Source organism: Schistocerca gregaria, chromosome 3 (assembly GCF_023897955.1).
Source record: "Schistocerca gregaria isolate iqSchGreg1 chromosome 3, iqSchGreg1.2, whole genome shotgun sequence".
In the NCBI taxonomy this organism is placed as follows: domain Eukaryota; kingdom Metazoa; phylum Arthropoda; class Insecta; order Orthoptera; family Acrididae; genus Schistocerca; species Schistocerca gregaria.
Window position 1 is genome coordinate 694,224,902 of NC_064922.1, and position 24,788 is coordinate 694,249,689.

General features: G+C 41.4%; 1 protein-coding gene across 2 annotated transcripts in view; it reads left to right on the forward strand.

Moving 5' to 3' along the window:
- The first annotated feature begins 10,696 nt into the window (after window positions 1-10,696).
- Window positions 10,697-24,788, forward strand: part of LOC126354163 (putative inorganic phosphate cotransporter) — a 195,266-nt gene continuing 181,174 nt past the window's right edge. Inside the window, exon 1 of one of the 2 annotated variants that reach the window (XM_050003584.1) lies at window positions 10,697-10,957. In XM_050003584.1, the coding sequence (XP_049859541.1) occupies window positions 10,774-10,957 (184 nt within the window). In that variant the 5' untranslated portion in view covers window positions 10,697-10,773. The remainder of the gene's footprint in view (window positions 10,958-24,788) is intronic. The other variant, XM_050003585.1, reaches the window with a different exon arrangement.

Sequence of the window (24,788 nt, forward strand, 5' to 3'; positions counted from 1 at the left end):
TACAGAGTGAAAATCTCGTTTGGAAACATCCCCCATGGCTAAGCCATGTCTCCGCAACATCCTTTCTTCCAGGAGTGATATTTCCGTATGCTTTGCAGAAGAGCTTCTGTGAAGTTTGGAAGGTAGGGGACGAGGTGTAGGTAGAATTGAAGCTGTTAGGATGGGTAGTGAGACGTGCTTGGGTAGCTCAGACTGTATAGCATATGCCCACGGAAGACAAAGGTCTCGAGTTTGAATCTCGCTCCGGCACACAGTTGTAATCTGCCAGGAAGTTTCATATCAGCGCACACTCCCCTGTAGAGTGAAAATCTCGCTCTGGAGTGTCCATTCCGTTCAGCTGCTCTTCCCAGTCCTTTGCACTCGCTGTCTGTGACAGAATTACATTGTCTCGGCAGACCTCAGAGTTTTTACTTCTTCTCCATGGATTTTAATTCACACTTCAAGTTTTGTTTAGTTCCCTTTACTGATTGCTCAGTATACAGATTGAATATATATATCAAAATGCTCGATTACTTGATGGATCATTCCTTCTTTCATTAATTCACATGTGTTCCATAAATTATGTCGGTATGGAAAAGATTCAAATGTGTGGGATGAGTCAAGTAATATTTTAACAGCTAGTAGATCTTATAGGCATCGTCTGCAAAATACGAACTTATAATTATCACCACGGACTGTTTCTGAAATTAGCTGCATACCTAATGCAGATCTCATCTCATGACCGGTCGTTGCGGAGACACTGCAGGTAGTCCCCTTGGTTTCTTTCGACTTCCGGTTGCTCAACAGTTGAACGTTTATTGCCAGTGTACATCTCTGCAGCCCCTGTCGTCTAATGGCCCATGGTACACAACAGTTGCATCGCCACCGGTTTTGGTTAGCATCATTTTGCCATGTATGGCATATACTAACCACGGCGGGACGCGAGCAGATGACAAACTCTGTCATTTTGGAAATTCTGTCCAGTTAGTGCTAAAGTCAATGATCATGTCACTTTGGTCATCACATAAATCGATCCATAACCGCATTACGACAACGACTGCATTGTTTCCAGCGTCCCTCTCCCCCCCCCCCCCTCAACACATTTACATTGCAGCCACTATTCGACAGGATTTTTAAAGGGTGTGAGCAGTCCATAACCGGTGGGCGGTGAGCTTTTCCGCGTTCAAGAAATAGTGCAAATGGTTGGGAACTGATCTGTAATTAGCTTTTACTTTTTCTGCCATTGTCTCGATTTTGATAAGTCTGTCTTCGAGTAGCAGGGCCTCAATTTCTCCAGCGACTCCCGGTTCTTCATGGAGAGATGGTCTGCCACCGCGCTCTTTGTCATTCAGCATTGTTTGCCTCCACTCAAGTCATCTGCGCGTTTCCAATATAATAAACATAATTAAAATTTTACACCGAAGGTGTCTTCATTCTAAATATTTATTTATCAAGATACTCACGTTGGCTTCAAAGACATGTCTCCCAGCGAGAGGCCAGTTCGTTGATACCATCACGACTGTTTGACTTTGTTGACAGAGGCACATCACCTCTGCTTGCACCGCTTAATCAGTGTAAAAGTGAAGTCCTCAAAGGTGTTCTTTAAGTTTCTAACAGATGAAAATCGGATATTATCAAGTCAGGACTTCACGCAGGACAATCGATGACAGCGAACCCTAGGAGTCCGTTTGTTGCAGATGTCGAGCGCGCGCGTGTGGCCTGGCTTTGTCATGCTGAAGGGCAGGGTGCGGAAGACCTCTCTGAATTCGAAACTAGATTACATCCCGCTGTTTTTCACGCTCAGACACACTTGAAAGAATGTTTGCAGCGCACAGGGCTGCCAGATAGAAGCATTAAGTACAATAATAGGATACACAGAAATGTTGTTGTTGTTGTGGTCTTCAGTCCTGAGACTGGTTTGATGCAGCTCTCCATGCTACTCCATCCTGTGCAAGCTGCTTCATCTCCCAGTACGTACTGCAGCCTACATCCCTCTGAATCTGCTTAGTGTATTCATCTCTAGGTCTCCCTCTACGATTTTTACCCTCCACGCTGCCCTCCAATACTAATTTGGTCATCCTTTGATGCGTCAGAACATGTCCTACCTACCGATCCCTTCTTCTTGTCAAGTTGTGCCACAAAATCCTCTTCTCCTCAATTCTATTTATGACCTCCTCATTAGTTATGTGATCTACCCATCTAATCTTCAGCATTCTTCTGTGGCACCACATTTCGAAAGCTTCTATTCTCTTCTTGTCGAAACTATTTATCGTCCATGTTTCATTTCCATACATGGGTACACTACATACAAATACTTTCAGAAACGACTTCCTGACACTTAAATCTACACTCGATGTTAACAAATTTCTCTTCTTCAGAAACGCTTTCCTTGCCACTGCCAGTTTACATTTTATATCCTCTCTACCTCTACCATCATCTGTTATTCTACGCCCTAAACAGCAAAACTCCTTTACTACTTTAAGTGTCTCACTTCCTAATCTAATTCCCTCAGAATCACCCGATTTAATTCGATTACATCTCATTATCCTCGTTTTGCTTTTGTTTATGTTGAACTTATATCCTCCTTTCAAGACCATGTCCATTCCGTTCAGCTTCTCTTCCAGGTCCTTTGCTGTGTGACAGAAATACAATGTCACCGGCACAGCTCAAAGTTTTTATTTCTTCTCCATGGCTTCTAATACCTACTCCAATTTTTTCTTTTGTTTCCTTCACTACTTGCTCAATATACAGATTGAATAACATCGGGGATAGTCTACAACCTTGTCTCACTCCCTTCCCAAGCACTGATTCCCTTTCTGCCCCTCGACTGCCATCTAGTGTCTGTACAAATTGTAAATAGCCTTTGGCACCTTGTATTTTACCCCTGCCACATTCACAGAAATAATATTAATAAATAGTACTTATATATAAAAACAACACGAAAAGGCCACCTATGCTAACAGCATACACACACTCGGACTTCCAGCTTAAGCGTTACAATGGAATACCTTTAAAATATTCCAACGTCACTACCATTAAAAATCAAAGTAAAGATACAAAGAATGGCAAATCAAATAACCTCACAACAAAAGAAGCAAGTATAATGTGAATTTGGTTACCAAACCCGTTAGAAAAACAAATGACAGGAATCAAAGTCCAGTAGCATGAAAATTTAATTTCAAATATTTGGTTTTAGTTTATTTAACGAGTTAGCTAAAACATTTAAACCGCCTTCAGATTTACTGCAGTCACCTAGACATAGTAGGAAGATCTTTGTTAAAGTATCCACAAACATCGAACTCCATTTACTTAAATCGGTAACAAGACCAGATGAAACGCCGTAGGCAGTACAGCTAGACTAATTACAGCTTGATCAAAAACACAGCACAATGCTCAATTTTTTTTTCGTACCATACAATGCTGTACCCCAAACGTATATTCTCAGATACTTTTTGCTCAAATGAAGGCCTATGTTTGACCCTAGTAGACCTCTCTTACTCAGGGATGCTCTTTTTGCCGATGCTAATGTGCTCTTGATATCCTCGCTCCGTCTGTAGTGGGTTATTTTGCTGCCTTGGTAGCAGAAATTCTTAACTTCATCTGCTTCGTAATATCTAATTCTTTTATTAACTCACTCGAAGTTCTCGTTTCTGTTACTCCTCTTTACTTTCGTGTTTCTTCGATTTACTTTTAATCCTTATTCTGCAATAATTACACCATTCTATTCAATACGTCCTGTACCACTTTTTTACTTTCACAGTACATAGCAATGTGATCATTGTATCTTATCACTGACATTGTTTCAGCCTGAGTCTTAACCCCACCTTGAACGCATCTTTTATGTCCGTCTGTCCTTACTTCGACATATAGTTTGAACAGTAGGGGCAAATACTTCATTTCTGCTTTATACCCATTCTTGATCATCCACTCTTATTTTTCCGTCTTGACTCTTGTACACAATGTATATCACCCGATTTCCATCTAGCTTCCCCTTATTTCTTTCAGAATTTCGAAAATTTTGGCCCGCTATGCAGTCTCAAGCGCTTTCTCCAAATCGACATTCATATGAACGCGCCTTGATTTTTCTTCAACTTCGCTTCTCTTATAGAACTGCTTCTCTGGTGCCTATACCTTACCTGAAGCCAAACTGAACGTCATGTAACACATCCTCAGTTTCCTTTCTCATTCTTCTGTATATTAAACTACTGGCCATTAAAATTGCTACACCAAGAAGAAATGCAGATGATAAACGGGTATTCATTGAACAAATATATTATACTAGAACTGACATGTGATTACATTTTCACAAAATTTGGATGCATAGATCCTGAGAAATCAGTACCCAGAACAACGACCTCTGGTCGTAATAACGGCCTTGATACGCCTGGGCATTGAGTCAAACAGAGCTTGGATGCCGTGTGCAGGTACAGCTGCCCATGCAGCTTCAACACGATACCACAGTTCATCAAGAGTAGTGACTGACATATTGTGACGAGCCACTTGCTCGGCCACTATTGACCAGACGTTTTCAATTGGTGAGACAACTGGAGAATGTGCTGGCCAGGGCAGCAGTCGAACATTTTTCTGTATCCAGAAAGGCCCGTACAGAACCTGCAACAGGCGGTCGTGCATTATCCTGCTGAAATGTAGGGTTTCGCAGAGATCTAAGGAAGGGTAGAGCCACGGGTCGTAACACATCTGAAGTGTTACGTCCACTGTTCAGAGTGCGGTCAATGCGAACAAGAGGTGACCGAGGCGTGTAACCAATGGCACCCCATACCATCACGCCAGTATGGCGATGACGAATACACGCTTCCAATGTGCGTTCACCGCGATGTCGCCAAACACGGATGCGACTATCATGTTGCTGTAAACAGACCCTGGATTCATCCGAAAAAATTACGTTTTGCCATTCGTGCACCCAGGTTCGTCGTTGAGTATACCGTCGCAGGTGCTCCTGTCTGTGATGCAGCGTCAAGGGTAACCACAGCCATGGTCTCAGAGATGATAGTCCATGCTGCTGCAAACGTCGTCTAACTGTTCGTGCAGATGGTTGTTGTCTTGCAAACGTCCCCATCTGTTGACTCAGGGATCGAGACGTGGCTACACGTCCCGTTACAGCCATGCGGATAAAATGCCTGTCATCTCGACTGCTAGTGATAGGAGGGCGTTGGGATCCAGCGCGGCGTTCCGTATTACACTCCTGACCCCACCGATTCCATGTTGTGCTAACAGTCATTGGATCTCGACCAACGCGAGTCTCAGTGTCGCGATACGATAAACCGCAATCGCGATAGGCTAAAATCCGACCTTTATCAAAGTCGGAAACCTGATGGTACGCATTTCTCCTCCTTACATGAGGCATCACAACAACGCTTCACCAGGCAAAGCCGGTCAACTGCTGTTTGTGTATGAGAAATCGGTTGGAAACTTTCCTCATGTCAGAACCTTGCCGGTTTCGCCATCGGCGCCATCCTTATGTGAATGCTTTAAAATGCTAATTATTTACATGTTGTTGTTGTGGTCTTCAGTCCTGGGACTGGTTTGATGCAGCTCTCAATGCTACTCTATCCTGTTCTAGCTTCTTCATCTCCCAGTACTTACTAGATCCTACATCCTTCTAAATCTGCTTAGTGTATTTATCCCTTGGTCTCCATCTACGATTTTTACCCTCCACGCTGCCCTCCAATGCTAAATTTGTGATCCCGTGATGCCTCAGAACATGTCCTACCAACCGATCCCTTCTTCTTGTCATGTTGTGTCACAAACTCCTCTTCTCCTCAATTCTATTCAATACCTCCTCATTAGTTATGTGATCTACCCATCTATCTTCAGCATTCTTCTGTAGCACCACATTTCGAAAGCTTCTATTCTCTTCTTGTCCAAACTATTTATCGTCTATGTTTTACTTCCATACATGGCTACACTCCATATAAATACTTTCAGAAACGACTTCCTAACATTTAAATCTATACTCGATGTTAACAAATTTCTCTTCTTCAGAAACGCTTTCCTTCCCATTGCCAGTCTACATTTTATATCTTCTCTACTTCGACCATCATCAGTTATTTTGCTTCCCAATAGCAAAACCCCTTTACTACTTTACTTACATTTGCATATCCTTCCTGTAGGTTAAATTTCGCGTCCGTAGCACGTCATCGTCGAGCTGTAGCAATTTTTAAGGCCAGCAGTGTATTATGTTCAGTAACTCGAATGCATGAGCTGTTCAGCTGATTGTAAAATAATTCTCGCACATGTCGGATCTTGCTCTCTTCGTAATTGTATGGATGATGGTTTTTTTCCACGAATGGCAGACGGTATCTCTCTAGCATGATTCATTCTACAGACTAATGTGAACACTCATTGTGTAGCACTCCCACCAATGATTTTATAATTTCCAAATGAATGTTATCTATTCCTTCAATTGATCTGATCTTTAGTTAGCTAAAAATGTTTCATATTCTGTTTAGAGTAATGGATCCACTATTTCTTCCCTGTCGACTCTTACATCTTCTTCTATCACATCATCAGACAATTCCTCCCCTCATAAAGGCCTTCAGCGTACTCTTCTCACCTATCAGCTCTTTCCTTTGCCTTTAACAGTGACACTACCATTTCATGCTCAATATACCGCCCTTGTTTTTAATTTCAGTGAAGGTTGTTTTGAGTCTTCTGGATGCTGGTCAGTCCTGCCAACAATGATTTACTTTTTAAATTCATGTAGTCTACAATTCGCTGAACTGGTCGCAGATGAAACTTTGTTTCCGCATTCCGGCGTTAACCGTCATCAGAATCCTGGTTAAGGTAAAAACGAGACAATTACATAGTTACGTGGTTGACTTGCAACGAACATAAGTAGTTGGGTCTGACCGACTCTGGCTGCGGTATGGAAGGGCATTTAGTCAGCACACCGCTTTCCCTCCTTACCTTCGAATCACTACTAATCAGTTGAGCAGCTTCTCAGATGGACTCATAACATTGAGCGCACCCCATGTTAATCACCCCGCTAAGGAGAAATCCCTCGCAACACAGAGGATCGAACCCTGGTCCTCGACATGACAGTCAGCCGCCCTAACCACTCATGTACTGAGGAGAAGCATAAGGAACTCTCTGCGACACGAAATGCAAAAGCACCTTCAGATGCGAAACTATCCAGTACAACTCATTCAAAAATATGGCGATAAGCAATTTTCATGAAAGGTACAGAGAAGAATTAAATTCTTTTAACAGCTGTAACTGATTACAAAAGCTATAGAGAATTCTGAGTTATTGTGATTTGGTTGAAGAGGACGTCTGGAAAACATTTGGCTGGACTAGTAAGCAACTGTACTTTAATTGAAGCATAATGCTGCTACAAATGACAATCACTATTCTTAGTTCATAGCATACACCATAGTATCAGGACTAAAATCTTACAATTTCATTGTACTCCAATCTGACACAGATTAAGGGTTCGGTCTTGTGGGAGGGAGGGGGGAAGGCAGGGAGGGGCGTCCACTGCCCCTTTCCTCCTAAATCTACCTTGCTTTTAGACCTACTTTTAAAGTGCCAAGATGCCAACCATTATAATAGTAATACTGGAGGCATATATAAAATGGTTTAATACACTAATAATAATAATAATAATCATCACTGCTGTGCGTGGGGTTGGTCTGAGATTCTGTTATTCTGCACAACGGATTAATCTGAGATGTAACCTTTACCCTGTGGCTCCTACAAAATGCAATTTCCACCCCCACACTACTACAGAAGTCAGACAGACGCTCCTAACGTTCTAAAGAGAAATGCCTGAAAAACTTTCAGCAATAAATATCTTCTGGTGTCGTCTGCTGTAAGGAAATGACCCAAAAATTCACCAAATTTCTTATGTAACTAGTGGGATACTTGGGTACTGGAGTAGTGCTAGTTAGTGTAAGAAACACATGAAACTAACGAAAGCTATTATTTATTTTGCAAACATTCTGAGAAATCACAGGCACTTTTAGTTATGAATTGAACAAACTATATCCTGGTTCTTTTCGGAATGTGAAGCTACCTCACAAGGATAGGATTCGCCAATGAAATTTCTATACAATGTTTAAGATGGTTGTTGACTTGGCAGAATGGCTGAGAGGTGCGCCTACTCAACTTGAATAATTATCCTTTAGAATGTTGCTAGGTACAGTCGAGGCTGTCACGTGTGAAATGCAGTGAAGTGTACTATTGTGGAGGAAATATGTGGCTAGCAATAGCCGTAGCACACAATACCGTAAGCTGCAATGACTGCTATCTGGATTGACCTTCGCCAATCAAACTCTCCCTACGCTTCGATGAAGTCAAGGACTCCTATTCGGCCCTAGTCTAACTATTGGCGTGGTACACCGGTCAGATAACCAGTCCACCGCGATGCCACTCAAAAATTCGCTCACAGGCGTTTAACTACAACTCTGTCCGTTCACACCGCACAGTAAGTGTGTCAGCCAACACAGTGAACAACGCTTAATAGCAAGGGAGTCGCCTTTTGATTTGCTCTTGACAGAGGTGCTCTCCCAGTGAAGTACTGAGGAGAGACTTGTTCCTCACTCCAAGAGCGACAACGGAACGGTGCCTCTCCACACCAGACGTGAATCTTTTGGTCTCTTCCATTACTCCTTCAGCTCAAGGCGTCAGAAATATCGTCTGCCAATCAGCATTGCTCTTCTAAAACGGGAGAATGACGTTTCGTTTAAGGCGACCAATCCGGAAATCTGTAGTGTAGGCGTTTGGCGTTTGCTGTCTCCCTGTGAAAATCTCTGAAACTGCATGCTATGTGTAAGGAATGCATAGGGTGGCTGCTCCCACACAAGGTAGCGGAATTTGCTTTTAAGCCAAACACGGGGCCATTCCTCCTTTCCCTCAGGTGAACGATGTCTGCACCACGGGCAGCCACCGGCCGACATAGACTGGGTCGTCCACTGAAGGGACTGGCGTCCCATTGTGCGGTTTTTCTCCCGAAGTAACAGCTGCTGTGACCATCGTGTCTGAAAAGTATGTGTGTACGCCAGCCTCGAGTATTTCAACCACGGTGCTATTACCTGTTATTTGCATATCTTTTACATGAATTCATACAACATTGACTATATCTTATTGAGTTTGGGTTCAAATGAAGCGTCTTGATGTGCGGAATTTGATTGTGAGTGTGGATTATGTAAGGAATGAAGGTCATGTGACCATGTTGTCTTAAACTGCTAGTACATAACTTTAGTATAACTTCCCAGGAATTCCAGTTCAGAGACATGCAGCGTTTGTGGACTGTCCGAAATACATGTTTCATGGAATTGTCTTAAGAGATATGTCAACAACAAACTGAGAATATTCAGAAAATCAAAATTTAACCGTTATATATGACAAGTGTGGATTCGTCATTGTCAGTATATCTGTTAGATCTGTAAGGTACAGAGCTGTGTAAATGAAGAGAGTGATGTTTATTTGCATCATTTCCACCTATGTTTTGGAAATCTGTGTTTTCTTGTATTTTCTTAGCGGAGGGTGTTTACTTTTACATCTTGACGTACTCGGCTCACGCCAATTTATTGGTCCTACCTGTGGACTTCAGAAGCTTGGCTTCTGCAGTTATGGTGAGTCTGTGAACAAGAGCCTTTATCTGACTGGAATTTTTTTCGTTGTGGGTTAGGACGCAGGCTCATCCGCAGTGTCAAGAAACGGAAAAGTGCACTGTGTTAAACTTACTTTATATTTTTCTAGAATCCATTGCGAGGATCGAGACACTTTATTTTATTCTTCTGTATTCTATGAAACAAGACTGGGAAATTAAGAAACTGATACGTGCAAAAGTACCAACGCGTTAACGAAGATTTTTGTTACGGAAGGTCATAAACTGCTCCATCGCTACCCCAACAGGTCTGTAGATGTGTACAGTCCAAGCTTCACACCAGCACAGTGCAGGGCATTAGAAATATAGTACGACTGCTTTGGTAAACGTACGAATCGGACGCTGAGTAAGTGTTGAAGGAGACCAAATAGATAAGGTCTCCCATTCACCTACCAACCCCCACCTCCCCTCTCAGGCCACGACAGCAACAGTGTGCGAAATCCTACATGTAGAGTAATTTCTGTGTGCCACTGTACGAATCTATTTTCGGGAACCAGTCTGGTATACACCTAGTGGAATGTGAGAAACCGCCTAAAAACCACATCCAGGCAGGCCGGCACTGCGACCCTTCGTAGTTAACTCGATTCCCCTTCCCGGAAGCGCTTGCATTAAGACTCACTGCTATCCGTTGGGGGGGGGGGGGGGGGGGTCAATGTAACATGTTTTGAAAGTGTGTCAAGCGTACAATAACGTACAGTATTTTCTGTTTCTCGGGCCTTATCTAAAAAGTAACGACCTCTCGTAATTATCGCGAACGGATTTAAATTTTGATTCAAAATGAAGGAACACTTTCTACCTCAGCGGAATCATCTCATCCGAAATTTGCAAGGTCTGCGAGATTATGTGGATGATTGCAGAGACGCACAGGAGCAAACGCGGTCCAATTGTCTCCGAGGCGGAACCGCAGTCGGCCAGGAGCGGGAGTGGGGCGGACACCCCCCTCTCGCGGCCGCGACCTGCGCCCATCTGACCATCGACCGGCGCGGGCCGCCCGCCGGGCCGGGGATCAACAATGCGCGGAGTGGCCAGGGTAGGGCGTGACGTCACCGCTCACGTGCCCGCGCCGAGCGCTCACTTCGCACGTGGGGGCTAACGATCGGCGCGGGGAGGGCCGGGCTCCGGGCGCGGAGGCTGTGGCAGCGGCAGTGCCGCCCGCCGCCGCCATGAGGACGCCGGTGTCGCTAGAGCCGCTGCCGCTGCCAGCCGCCGTGCAGCTGCGCGTCGGCGAGGCGCTCAAGGCCGCCGCCGCCAACGGGGGCTGCGGCGCCGCCGCCGGCACCGGGACCGGCTCCGCCGCCGACGCCGACGCCGACGACCAACAGCCGCCGCTGCCCCCTGACACCAAGAGTAAGACTGCCCGCTCGCAGCGCGCTCCGGCCGTTTTGCTCCTCACGGTCGTGTACTTGACCTTTCCTGAAGTGATACAGAATACCACTAAGGCAATTGGCGCGCGAGGCACTGCAATGAGAAAAATCGAAAAATTTAATTTTTCATTTATTTCCTTTCAATGTTCCCCAAAAAATAAACCACTACGTAAATTACGCCCGTTTCACAAGCAAAGCTTTAGCTTTTTTAATTTTTGTTTTTCAGTAACCCATAAGACTCCCGGCAGTAGTCGGTACAACGCGAAAAATCGGGAACTACAGTGTTATTAAAATTATTCGTTGGGTTTTTATTACTGTTTGCCAAAAACTAGGTCGTTACATAAATGATGTCCCTGTTCCAAGTGCACAACATTTCGTTCGGTGTCAAGAATCACTGTTACTTGCACTCGACGTAAGGCATTACGGTGCGAATAACCAGAAATTTTGTTATTTTGAAAATAATTCGCTAGTGTCCTCTTACTATCACTGAAAAACTACAGCATTACATATATAGCGCTTAGGTTTCCGGTGCATGTCATTTTTTACAGATATCGAAATCTCTACTAATTGTAATCTGCGCCGGACACTGCAATGAGAAAAATCAGAAACTGCAGATTTTTCGTTTATTTTATCTTACTGTTCCACAAAGAGTAAACTATTATATAAATTGTGTCCAGATTCCAGGTGCATGTTCTTTTTTTAAAATTTTTGTTTATCTTCTTATGCCTTACTGTGATCCATAACACTATCAAGTACAGTCCATACGTCACATTACAACGTGAAAAATCAGAAACTACATTGTTGCTAATATTTTTCTATGGTTTTGATTAGTGTTTCCCAAAAAACAAATCTTTACATAAATTCTATTCCTGTATCAGGTGCTTAACATTTCATTCAGTGATCCACATCACTATTAATTACAGTCGACATAAGAAATTGCCGTGCAAATAATCATAAAATTTATTATTTTGAAAATAATTGACTCTTCTCCCTTCAATCACTCGAGGACTGCAGAATTAAGTATTAAGTGTTTAGTTTTCGGTTACATAACATTTTCGACAGCTATACAAAACACTGCTTATTATAGGCTGCGTGAGTCACTACAACAACGAAAACCGTACTTTTTTATGTAAAAAAAGTCTTAAACATTAAGTAAAAGATACTCAGGTTTCAGTTGCATGGTATTTCTTGCATAGATCCAAAACACTACTTATTATAGTCTGTGCAAGCCATTACAATGAAAAAAAGCGGAAATTACACTTTTTTTTTTTGAAATTATGTAACTGATTCATTCTTACTCTTATCGAAAAACTAAATTATTTGGCAAATTACGTCTTGGTTCCAAGTACATGTCATTTTTTTTTTACAGTGATCCAAAATATTATAAATTGTAGTCGGTGTGTAATGTAATAATGTTGTAACCAGAAACTACATTGTTATTAAAATTGTTTATTGACCTTTTTCCTGTGTTTCTCAAAGATTAAATCATTACGTGAATTATGCTCATGACATTTCATTCAGTGAACCGAATCACAACTTACTGTAATACACGTGAGATGTTACGTTGAGAAATATCAGAAATTTTAGTAATATAATACTTCCTACCCATTTTGATTTACACTAAATCATTATGCAAATGTCCTGCACCGACTCTGCTTGTGAATGAGTCAACCTTTTCATCCGTAGCATTTAAAACAGTATCAGGACCGGCTATAAACTAGAGACGAAGGAAACAGCCGCCCGTGTCGGGACGCTATAATTTTGGTGGCAGTCCATAAAAATTCCACGAACAGGATTTGTTAGCACACTTTGTTAGCGGCTTAGCCTCCTTATCATTATAATTCAAAAGTAAAAATCGACATTACAATTCATACAGTATGAATGTTGCTATCGACGTAGATGTCTTGGTTGTAATGCACAATTATTGCCCCTAATGGTCTTCGGCGTACCCTTAGCCCACTCCCTGTAAAATTCGAAGCTTCGATCCCACACTCAGTGAGTTATTTGTGGCGCAGACCAAGAATGAAAATTGCCCTGTCAACATTTTTCAGTACTGTTTGTTAACTTACCATATTTCTGACACTTCCTCAGTTCGTTATGGGTCCGCTAACTGTTTATTTACGTATTTTTATTATGAACCTCACTCATATTACGAAGGAAAGTTCTGATGACTGTGATCATTGTTGTAGTATTCTACTAATTTAAATTTTTTTTAATGAATGAAACGAGAGGACGCTTAAATTCCTACTTCACCTATGGCGCCAAAATAGAACATTATTCAGTCACGCTTTCCCAATTAAGCGATCTGGATATGGATTAATTCCCAAGTGAAACTCGGTACTGGTTCCTCTCCACATCGGTTGAAGTTGCACGAATAACTGACATGGTAGGCAGTTTCACAGAACGCGCTCGTTGTTGACAGAAGCTATTTTCTGATGTAGGCGAATGACACACTGTGTGTACCAAATACACCCCTGTCCACGCTTCCTGTTCCAACTATTACAAAGCAAGTGAGAGAGCCTTGATGGAATTTCGATGAAGTGGAAAACAGTTTTGACTTCGTGGTAACGTGTGCTGCGACGGTTCCACAAGATGTATTCGGTTCGTTAAAGGCACGTGTCAGTCGCACTGTAGTAAGTTACCAGATACAACGAACATAGGGTGCACTGTGCAAAGGTTAAAATCTCAGCCGTAGCCGTTTATGATGCAATGTCGTAAAGCGTTTATTTGATTCCTCCACCAGTACATGCATCCGGTTACGGGGCGCTGCAGTGGACAACCATAATGAGAGTGAGGGCTACCACCGAATACAAGGCCTTGATAAAAATAGTATCAAGGGCCAGAAAAATAGCGCTGCAATCAACTACGGGCTTCTCCTTGCACCTTTATATCTGTAGCTTACCGTATGACTAATGAGCCAACAATAGACATTCATTATCGGCAACAAAAATGTGTCTCATCTGCCCTACACGACGGCATAAAATGTAGAAAATGATGTTTGAACAAGTCAGACCAGATCAGATACTGGCCATATTCGCTTGGTTCTTTAATGAGAAAAGCATTTTCATCCATTGCTCTGTAATAACGCAATGGGAAAAAATTAAATAAACAGAAGCGAGTGGAAAAAATTTCGAAATATTTAAAATTATATCAATTTTTAGACGAGAATATGCAAATACGTATTTCATCTTAACAGGGATTCCGTAATCTGTTTCTCGATTTGAATATGGAACTGAGTTTGGTATACATTCGATAAGCGGTGGAAAATTACAATACCGGCTAGTTTCTATTGATTTGTGGATGATGCTACGGGAAAGTAGTATCACACAAAAATTGTGGACAAATCAACGAGGATTTGCAGAAAATAAATGCGTGTGTAATGAATGGCAGTTATCTCTCAATATTAGCAAGTGTAACCCACTGCGTATAACAAGGCGAAAATCCCCATTAATATACGAGTACAAAATAAATGCCCAGTCTTTGGAAGCTGTAACTTCCGTCAAGTATCTGGGTGTGACTATTCGAAATGATCGCAAATGGAATGATCAGATTACACACGTAACGGTTAAGGCGAACTCTAGATTGCGGTTTATCGGTAGAATCCTGAAGCGATTCAGTGCTTCAACAAAGGAAATAGCTTACAATACGTTAAGTCGTCCAGTCTTGGAGTATTGTTCGTCTGTCTGGGACCCTTACTAGTTGGGTCTAATTCAAGAGATTGAGAAGGTCCAAAGAAGAGCAGCAAGATTCGTGACTGGTACATTTAGCCATTGCGAGAGCCTTACAAATCTCATAGAAGGTTTGAAGTGGGACACACTTGCAGGTAGACGACGCACTAAACGGAAGGGGCTGCTCACTAAATACCGAAATCCGATCTTTACCGAGGATGTAGACCATATATTATTACCACCAACTTTCAAATCGCGTAACGATCACCATTCAAAGATAAGGGACACAAGAGCTCCTATTGAGGCGCTCAGACAGTCGCTTTTCCCTTGGACGTTCCGCGAGCGAAACAGAAGGGTGGAATATGACTTTGGCACGAATTGTGCCCTCCGCCACACACCGATTGGTGGCTAGCGGAGTATATATGTAGATGTAGATAGACTACACAGAAATATTTAACTACATTGTATTTTTTACAGTTGAATTTTAACAATTAAATTATCACGATATCGACTATCATTTTTAACTCGTCGCGTATCAAAGTCTTTTTCTTTTTTTTCTCAGCATGACATGTGCAAATCCTGGCAGTTTTACTTGGAATAACTGTTAATTTTTTCTCATTTTCTGCCTTTGCAAATGATCGTCAATGATTCAATTTCTTAAATATATGACGTTACATACCCACTTAATTTCATAGTACATTTGCGGTGACTACATTTTGAACACCACACAACAGAGCATTTTAACAATTTACCTATGATAATGATTAAATATTTGATACTATTGGAGGCATAATAACAAATCTCTAATTTGGTACCAATGAATGTTATACCCCTTTCAATAAGAGATGTGATATGAAGCTAGCTGATAGAAAAGAACCTATGTGCTGGGCCGGGACTCGAAGTTTTCTCCAGCAAGTGCTCACATGACTCAGAATCCAACCTCACAGATCCATTACCGCCAGTATTGTTTATCTAACTTCTGTGAAGTTTGGATGGTAGGCGGGGGCTCTGAAGAAGTAAAGCTGTGAGGGCGGCTCTGAATTGTTCTTGGGTAGCTCAGTCACTGTAGCGTATGCACACGAAAAACGAAGATCACAGTTTCAAAGTCCAGTCTGGTACATAGTTTTAGTCTATCAGAAAGTTTCATATTAGCGCACTGCCGGCCGCGGTGCCGTTAGGTTCTAGACACTGCAGTCCGGAACCGTGGGACTGCTACGGTCGCAGGTTCGAATCCTGCCTCGGCATGGATGTGTGTGATGTCCTTAGGTTAGTTAGGTTTAAGTAGTCCCAAGTTCTAGGGGACTGATGACCTAAGATGTTAAGTCCCATAGTGCTCAGAGCCATTTGAACTATTTTATTAGCGCACTCTGTGCTGCTCAATGAAAATTCACTCTGGAAGCACGATACAATAAAACGCGTGTGTTTATTATAGAAGTTATAGCTCTGCTTACAGAAATGTGTTACCGCTAAGAAAAATCACAGAATGTAGGAAGAAGCACAGAAAATCTTCATATGAAATAGTGGCTACAGTTTGTCAAAATTAGCGACCCGCCCAAGTGACCCACGGCTCGCAATAAATATCTGCAGCCGGACGACTTCTCTGTAATGTGTAGTAAAATGCACAAACCTTTCACATGAATCAGTCTATTAGTGAAAACCGTATCAAACCCCTACAGTAGTTCCAAGGTAGCTTTCACACACTAACAGAAAAAAGTGGTTGTAGGACATAAATTTATAATACATTTTGGGCAAGGTTTGCTACTTTCTGGAGCTGCAGCGGCTGTTCACTGCTTTTCAGCTGACCAGATGGTAACCCCCACCACTGTCACGAGACGACACTCCAAATCCCAATTAAATATGGAACGGATAACAATACAGATATTACACATTCATTATATGCACAAATCTTATCGACAAATAACACTCTATCTAATAATGAAAACAGTATAAAAATCACTAAAGTAGTTTTTGCAATTAGCCTAAACGTACAGGCATAAAAATGCGGCGGGGTTAAAGCTCAGAATTGTATGACTGTTGTATCGATTGTTTTGGTACTGGCCTGATTATCATCAGAAATAATGCCGAAAGAAAAGGGGCCCCAAAACTTTGAGAAGGTTTTAATCTTTTTCTATAATATCGGAAAACACTACAGGCTAAATTTATAGGAAAAGTCACAAGGCCTACAAAATGCACTCTAAGACAAAAAAAGAAAGACTCGTCACAAAGCAATTAACCGAATGGGACAAAAATCAGCATATGTGATGTAGATATTCAGCCAAACAAATGATTATATTTTCAGAAAAACTGGATGATTTATTCAAGAGAAAGAGCTTCACAAATGCACTCCTCCGGTTGTCATCCGTGGCGCCCTTACAGCACAGTGGCAGCTCGAGGGCATTTTACGCCCTGTTTTCTTGTCTTTCGTGGCAAGCCTTCCTGGGCTTACATTTCAGCAAGGCAGTGTCCGCCCGCATACGGCGAGAGTTTCTACTGCTTGTCCTCACTGTTACCAAATCCCAACTTGGCCACCGAGATCTTCCGATCCCTCCCCAACTGAGCATTGAGAAAGGGACCTTCACCGCCAGTTTGGCAGAATTTGGCACGATATCTCTCAGAAGGACATCCAAGAACTCCATTACTCAATGTCAAGCCCAATAATGCTTGCTTAAGGGCCAGAGGTGGACCAATGCTTTATTGCCTCTTTCTCTTGAACAGCAAATAACCAATTTTTTTCACGTTTAAGCATTTGCTTATCGGAACATGAACATCACATTTCTCGCTTAACGCGAGCCAGTCGCCTTACCATTCGGCTATCAGTGCACGACTAACGGCCAGGCGCAAACTTCCAAAATACGTCAACCAAGTGTGTATTTCCTGTACTAGTACATCCATTATGTATATTTACGTACAGGGAACACATTTTACTTGAAAGTCGCTTGCTCGCTGTAGGCGGATAAATACGATACTGTTGTGCCTTTGTTATTCCGAATTACGATGGAAAGTTCCTTCGAACATGAATGCATGTAATTCCGGATAACGCAAGTACTGCAATATCGTTTTCAAGAAGGGACGTTGAACAGATGTGCAGAAATGTAGACCTATATCTCTAACGTCTATCAGTTGTAGAATTTTGGAACACGTATTATGTTCGAGTATAATGACTTTTCTGGAGACTAGAAATTTACACCGTAGGAATCAGCATAGGTTTCGAAAAAGACGATCGTGTGAAACCCAACTGTCGGTATTCGTCCACGAGACTCAGAGGGCAATAGACACGTGTTCAGAGGTAGATACCATGTTTCTTGACTTCCCCAAGGCGTTTGATACAGTTCTCCACAGTCGTTTAATGAACAAAGTAAGAGCATATGGACTATCAGACCAATTGTATGATTGGATTGAAGAGTTCCTAGATAACAGAACGCAGCATGTCATTCTCAATGGGGAGAAGTCTTCCGAAGCAAGAGTGATTTCAGGTGTGCCGCAGGGGAGTGTCGTAGGACCGTTGCTATTCACAATATATATAAATGACCTTGTGGATAACATCGGAAGTTAACTGAGGCCTTTTGCGGATGATGCTGTGGTATATCGAGAGGTTGTAATATTGGAAAATTGTACTGAAATGCAAGAGGATCTGCAACGAATTTACGCATGGTACAGGGAATGCCAATGGAATCTCAATTTACACAAGTGTAACGTGCTGCGAATACATAGAAAGAAAGATCCCTTATCATTTAGCTACAATATACCAGGTCAGCAACTGGAAACAGTTAATCCCATAAATTATCTGTGAGTACGCATTAGGTGTGATTTAAAATGGAATGATCATATAAAGTTAATCGACGGTGAAGCAGATGCCAGACTGAGATTCATTGGAAGAATCCTAAGGAAATGCAATCCGAAAACAAAGAAAGTAGGTTACAGTATGCTTGTTCGCCTACTGCTTGAATACTGCTCAGTAGTGTGGGATCCGTACCAGATAGGGTTGATAGAAGAGATAGAGAAGATCCAACGGAGAGCAGAGTACTTCGTTACAGGATTATTTAGTTATCGCGAAAGCGTTACGGAGATGACAGATAAATTCCAGTGGAAGACACTGCAGGAGAGAGACGCTCAGTACCTCGGTACGGGCTTTTGTTGAAGTTTCGAGAACATACCTTCACCGAAGAGTCAAGCAATATATTGCTCCCTCCTACGTATATCTCGCAAGAGACCATGAGGATAAAATCAGAGATATTAGAGCCCACACAGAGGCATACCGGCAATCTTTCTTTCCACGAACAATACGAGATTAGAATAGAAGGGAGAACCGATAGAGGTACTCATGGTTCCCTCCGCCACACACCGTCAGGTGGATTTTGGAGTATCGATGTAGATGTAAATCGTGTATATTCCGGCGGATAAATACTATACTGGGCGAGAGACTTTGCAATAAAATGTATCCCCCATACGAGAATAAACATAGCGGATGTACGAGTACAGGATGTAGACACATTGTTGACGACATGTGAAAGTTTAGGTCAGATTGTGAGTCGTACACTGATAGCTAAATGTCAAAACGACCGCTATCGATAAACAGAAAATCCGGGTTTGAGTCCCAGTCCAGCACAGATTTTCAATGTTGTCATTCCATTACACGGCTTATGATAGTCTATATTCGCAACTGCAAATACATTTCATGTATTTCATGACGGCTGTAGTCGTCGCAGTGCGTGTTCCCTCGACATTGCAAACTTTAAAATGAAACACCGATTATCTTTTTCAGAAATCAGACTGAGCCCTGAGAAACTGCAGACCTTTCGTGGAGCGTCAATGGCCTGCTATTGTTTTGTTATTTAAGTATAACAACACCGATCATCCACATAGACAGAGCGAGATGGCTTAGTAGTTACCGCAATGGCCTCGCATTCGGGACGACGACGGTTCAAACTTGTGTCCGGCCATCCTGATTTAGCTTTTCCGTGATTTTCCTAAATGGCTTCAGAAAAATAATGGGATGGTTCCTTTCAAAGGGTACAGCCGATTTCCTTCCCCATCCTTCCCTTACCCGATGAGACGACTGACCTCGCTGTTTGAGCCCCTCCCCCCCACGTGAACCCACCAGCCAACTTGCAAGACTCCTCACTTCTCCTTCATCCAGGGAGACAAACATTAATATATCGAAGCTTACGAAGCGCAGACTTTTTTGCAGGAGGTACACGTTTGTTTGCATGAATTCGTTCGTTTCAGACGACGTTAAATTGTTGTTGTGAATTTTTTTATTTTTTCTCTATCTTTTGAGGTTTTCCTGAGTTTCTTTTACGCTCGAAATTTACTTTTCAAATAAGGTTTTCGTTGCAGTTTACATTTATCTTCCTCTTTCCAGGAGACAGAAGGACTCGAAAATGTGCTGTGCGAAATAAGTGAACTGCTGATAGGTATGCCTGCTTAAAGGAAGTGCCTCTAGCTAAGGGCTCACCTCCAGAGGATGTAATGTTTCCAAGTAGAGAAGGAATTAGCATATTTCATCAAAATATAAGAGGTATTAGGGATAAAGTTAGTGAACTGCTAATAGATGTTAACTCTGAAATTACTGGTATATCAGAGCACCACTTAAATAATTTGATAATTCAGAGGCTTCCTTTACCAAGCTACAGATTAGCTGGCTCTTTCTCAAGGAGTTCCTTGCGAGGTGGGGGAGTGTCTCTGTACGTAAAAAACAGTATTTCATTTGAGTCCATAGACGTATCACGACACTGCACTGAACAGATATTTGAAAGTTGTGCAGCATTAGTTGAATTTAGTGAAACTAAACTTCTAATTGCTGTTGTTTATAGGTCCTGTAACTCCGACTTCAGAGCATTTTTGCTTAAGTTAGAGAGGGTTCTTGATTCACTTTGTAGGAAGTAATAGAAAGTAGTTCTATGTGCTGACTTCAATATTAATCTTGCACATGATTGTGCAAGAAAAAGGATGTTGGTAGATTTCCTAAATTCATATGATCTGATGCAAACTGTGATTTTTCCAACTATGGTGCAGGGGAACAGTAGCACAGTCATAGACAATATTTTTATTCATTCTTCATTACTAGATGGGCATTCTATTAGTAAAAGGGTGAATGGCCTTTCAGACCATGATGCACAAATTGTAACCCTAAAAGGTTTTTGTACTCAAACCAATGTCGTATCTAATTACAAACTACGTAGGAAAGTTGATCCAACAGCAATAGAGAGTTTCTCAAAACTTGTCAAGGAACAAGAGTGGCAAGATGTTTATAGTGCCGATAATATAGATGATAAATACAATGCTTTCCATAACACATTTATCATGCTCTTTGAGAGTTGCTTTCCATTAGAACATTCTAAACGGGGGTACTAGCAGTAATGGACAGCCCAGCTGGCTGACTAGTGGGATAAGGATATCATGTAGAACAAAGCGGGAATTATATCAAAATCTTAGAAGTAGTCACAATCAAGCTACAGTAGCCCATTACAGACAGTATTGTAAGGTGCTTAAAAATGTTATTAGCAAGGCAAAAAGTATGTGGTATGCAAATAGAATAGCTAATTCACAGGATAAAATTAAAGCCATGTGGTCAGTTGTGAAGGAAGTGTCTGGTCAGCAGCACAAGGTTGACGATATAAAGTCAGTTTGCAGTAATAATATTTCTGTTACTGGTAAACCTGATATATGTACAGTATTTAACAACCATTTTCTGAGCACTGCTGGTGAATTAAATAAAAATTTAGGATCTACAGGAAATCATATAAATTTCTTAGCAAATGCCTTTCCGTGATTGACGTCTGAAATACTCCTCTGTGATACAGACAAGAGGGAGATTGAGACAATAATCAAGTCACTGAAGACTAAGGACTCTTATGGTTAAGATGGAGTGTCTAGTAGAATATTAAAGTACATGCTAGCCCTGTATTTAGCCATATTTGTAATTTTTCCTTTAGGAATAGTCAGTTTCCTGAGCGATTAAAGTACTCAGTAGTAAAGCCGCTTTATAAAAAGGGAGAAAAGGATAATGCAGATAATTTTAGACCTATTTCTACGCCATCAGTGGTTGCAAAAGTTATCGAACAGGCTGTGTATGTAAGGTTAATTGATCATTTTATATCACACGATTTGCTATCAAATGTACAGTTCGGCTTTAGAAGTCGTTTGACAACTGAAAAGTTATGTTCTCTTTTCTCTGTGAGGTACTGGATGGGCTAAACAAAAAGTTTCGAACGCTTGGAGTATTTTTTAATTTAACAAAGGCATTTGACTGTGTTGATCACACAATATTGCTCCAGAAGCTGGACCATTACGGAATAAGGGGAGTAGCACACAATTGGTTCACCTCTTACTTTAGCAATAGGCAGCAAAAGGTCATTATTCACAATGTTGATAACGGCTGTGATGTGGGATCTGAGTGGGGTACTGTCAAGTGGGGGGTGCCCCAGGGATCAGTGTTGGGGCCGCTCCTGTTCCTTATTTATATAAATGGATATGCCCTCTAGTATTATGGGTAACTCTAAAATATTTCTGTTTGCTGATGACACTAGCTTGGTAGTAAAGGCTGTTGTGTGCAACATTGACTCGATTTCAAGTAGAGCAGTACATGACCTCAGTTCATGGCTTGTAGAAAATAAACTAACGTTAAATCACAGTAAGACTCAGTTTTTACAGTTCCTAACACAAAATTCAACCAAACATGACGTTTTAATATCACAGAACGGGCATATGGTTAGTGAAACTGAACAGTTCAAATTCCTAGGTGTTCAGATAGATAGTAAGCTGTCGTGGAAAGCCCACGTTCAGGATCTTGTTCAAAGACTTAATCTTGTCATTTTCACTATTCTAACGGTATCGAAAGTGAGTGATATTTCGACATGTAAAATAGTCTACTTTGCTTATTTTCATTCACTTATGTCGTATGGTGTTATGTTTTAGGGTAACTCTTCCCATTCTAGAAGGATATTTTTGCTCAGAAACGGGCGGTTTGGGCAATAAGTGGTGTGAGTTCACGAACCTCTTGTCGACCTATTTTCACGAGTCGACGTATTTTGACACTGGTCTCTCAATATGTATATTCCTTATTGTCGTTTCTTGTTACCAAATTAGTTTATTTCCAACAATAATCAGCTTTCACTCGGTTAATACTCGTCAGAAATCAAACCTCCATTTGGATCGGACTTCCATAACTCTTGTGCAAAAAGGTGTGCAGTATACTGCTGCATCCATTTTCAATAAGTTGCCACTCGAATCCAAAAATCTTAGCAGTAATCCACGTGCTTTCAAATTGAAACTGAGGAGTTTCCTCATGGGTCACTCCTTCTATTGTGTCGAGGAGTTCCTAGAAAAATTAAGATGATTCTCATTGTATTGCTGATAGCGTTTGCTTAAACTTATGGACTGATTTTCTTTCTGGTTCATGAACATTTATTTTTATCTGTTATTACTTTTTATGTTGTAAGTTCATGTACTGACACGTTCCATGACCTTGGAGATTTGCTCCTCAATTTGTCCTACGGAACTTGACATTTAAATAAATAAATTAAATAAAATATATCGTCTAAATTCACTAATGTTACATATAGTAATGACGGACATTATACCTGTCCGGAAAGGTAGACAAGAAGGAAAATTTCGATACGACAGTCTCAGCTAAGACGAAGGAAGTTAGCATGAGCTGCTCTTGCACACTGCACGAAGGTGCCATGTGAAATGTCTGTGGTTAACCGCTGGGAGGATTTAGTGCCCTAGAAAATGAGTGCTACACAGTCAGTTGTGCGTTTGCACAATGACAAGTAAGAGTAATACCAGGGAGAGTTATTTGTGTCAACCTTTCCATTACTTCAATGCAGCAGTTCAAAGACTCACTCGAGGACATTTATAATACCATTATATTACAAATTAAGACTTCTAAGCTTACCACATCTCATGATCTTCAATGATCATTCCCAAGAACATGCACTTCAATAATGTAAGAGGTTTTATGTGTTGATGATTATCTGTTTGATAGTCTAAGAGGTTTAACTGGTGCAAAGACAGCCACTAGACTCAATAGTGACATGTGTATTTCGAGGTAAATATGAACAGCACATTTTATGGCGAGTGGTGGATAGTAAGACGATAACACATGACTCTACGCAGTTTTCACGTGCCTGCCCACGCTACAAATCAGTAAGTGATATTCTGAAACTTTCTGCACAAAGATGCACAGGAAAGTAGGAAATTGGAGAGATACTTCAGAATAAAGTAACTATGTCAGGGAAGGTGGTTACTGATAAATGGTTTAATTTATTGTGAAGTACTTATACACTGACGGAAGAAAATCACAGCATCAAGAAGGAGTTGTGGGACATAGACGAAAGTTGGTAGTCGTGTTTCTATATCTGAGAGACGATGTGTTTTAAATGATACAGGATGTTAGCTGGACATCATTCAAAGAAAGGCGTTTTTCGTTGCGACGGAATCTTCTCACGAAAATCCAATCACCAACTTTCTCCTCCGAATTCGAAAATATTTTGTTGACACCGACTTCCATAGGGAGGAACGATCGCAAAGATAAAATAAGGGAAATCAGAGCTCGCGGATGGAATTCAGGTTTGCTCATCGACTAAAACAGAAGTGATTTCTGGCGTTCCCCAAGGTAGTGTTATAGCCCCTTTGCTGTTCCTTATCTATACAAACGATTTGGGAGACTATTTGAGCAGCTGTCTTCGGTTGTTTGCAGATGACGCTGTCGTTTATCGACTAATAAACTCATCAGAAGATCAAAACAAACTGCAAAACGATTTAGAAGAAATGTCGGAATGGTGCGAAAAGTGGCAGTTGACCTTAAATAACGAAAAGTGTGAGGTCATCCACATGAGTGCTAAAAGGAACACGTTAAACTTCGGTTTCACGATAAATCAGTCTAATCTAAAAGCCGTAAATTCTACTAATTGCCTAGGTATTACAATTACGAACAATTTAAATTGGAAGGAACACATAGAAAATGTTGTGGGGAAGGCTAACCAAAGGCTGCGCTTCATTGGCAGAACACTTTGAAAATGTAAGAGATCTATTAGGAGACTGCCTACACTACGCTTGTCCATCCTCTTTTCGAGTACTGTTGCGTGGTGTGGGATCCTTACCAGATAGGACTGACTGAGTACATCGAAAAGGTTCAAAAAA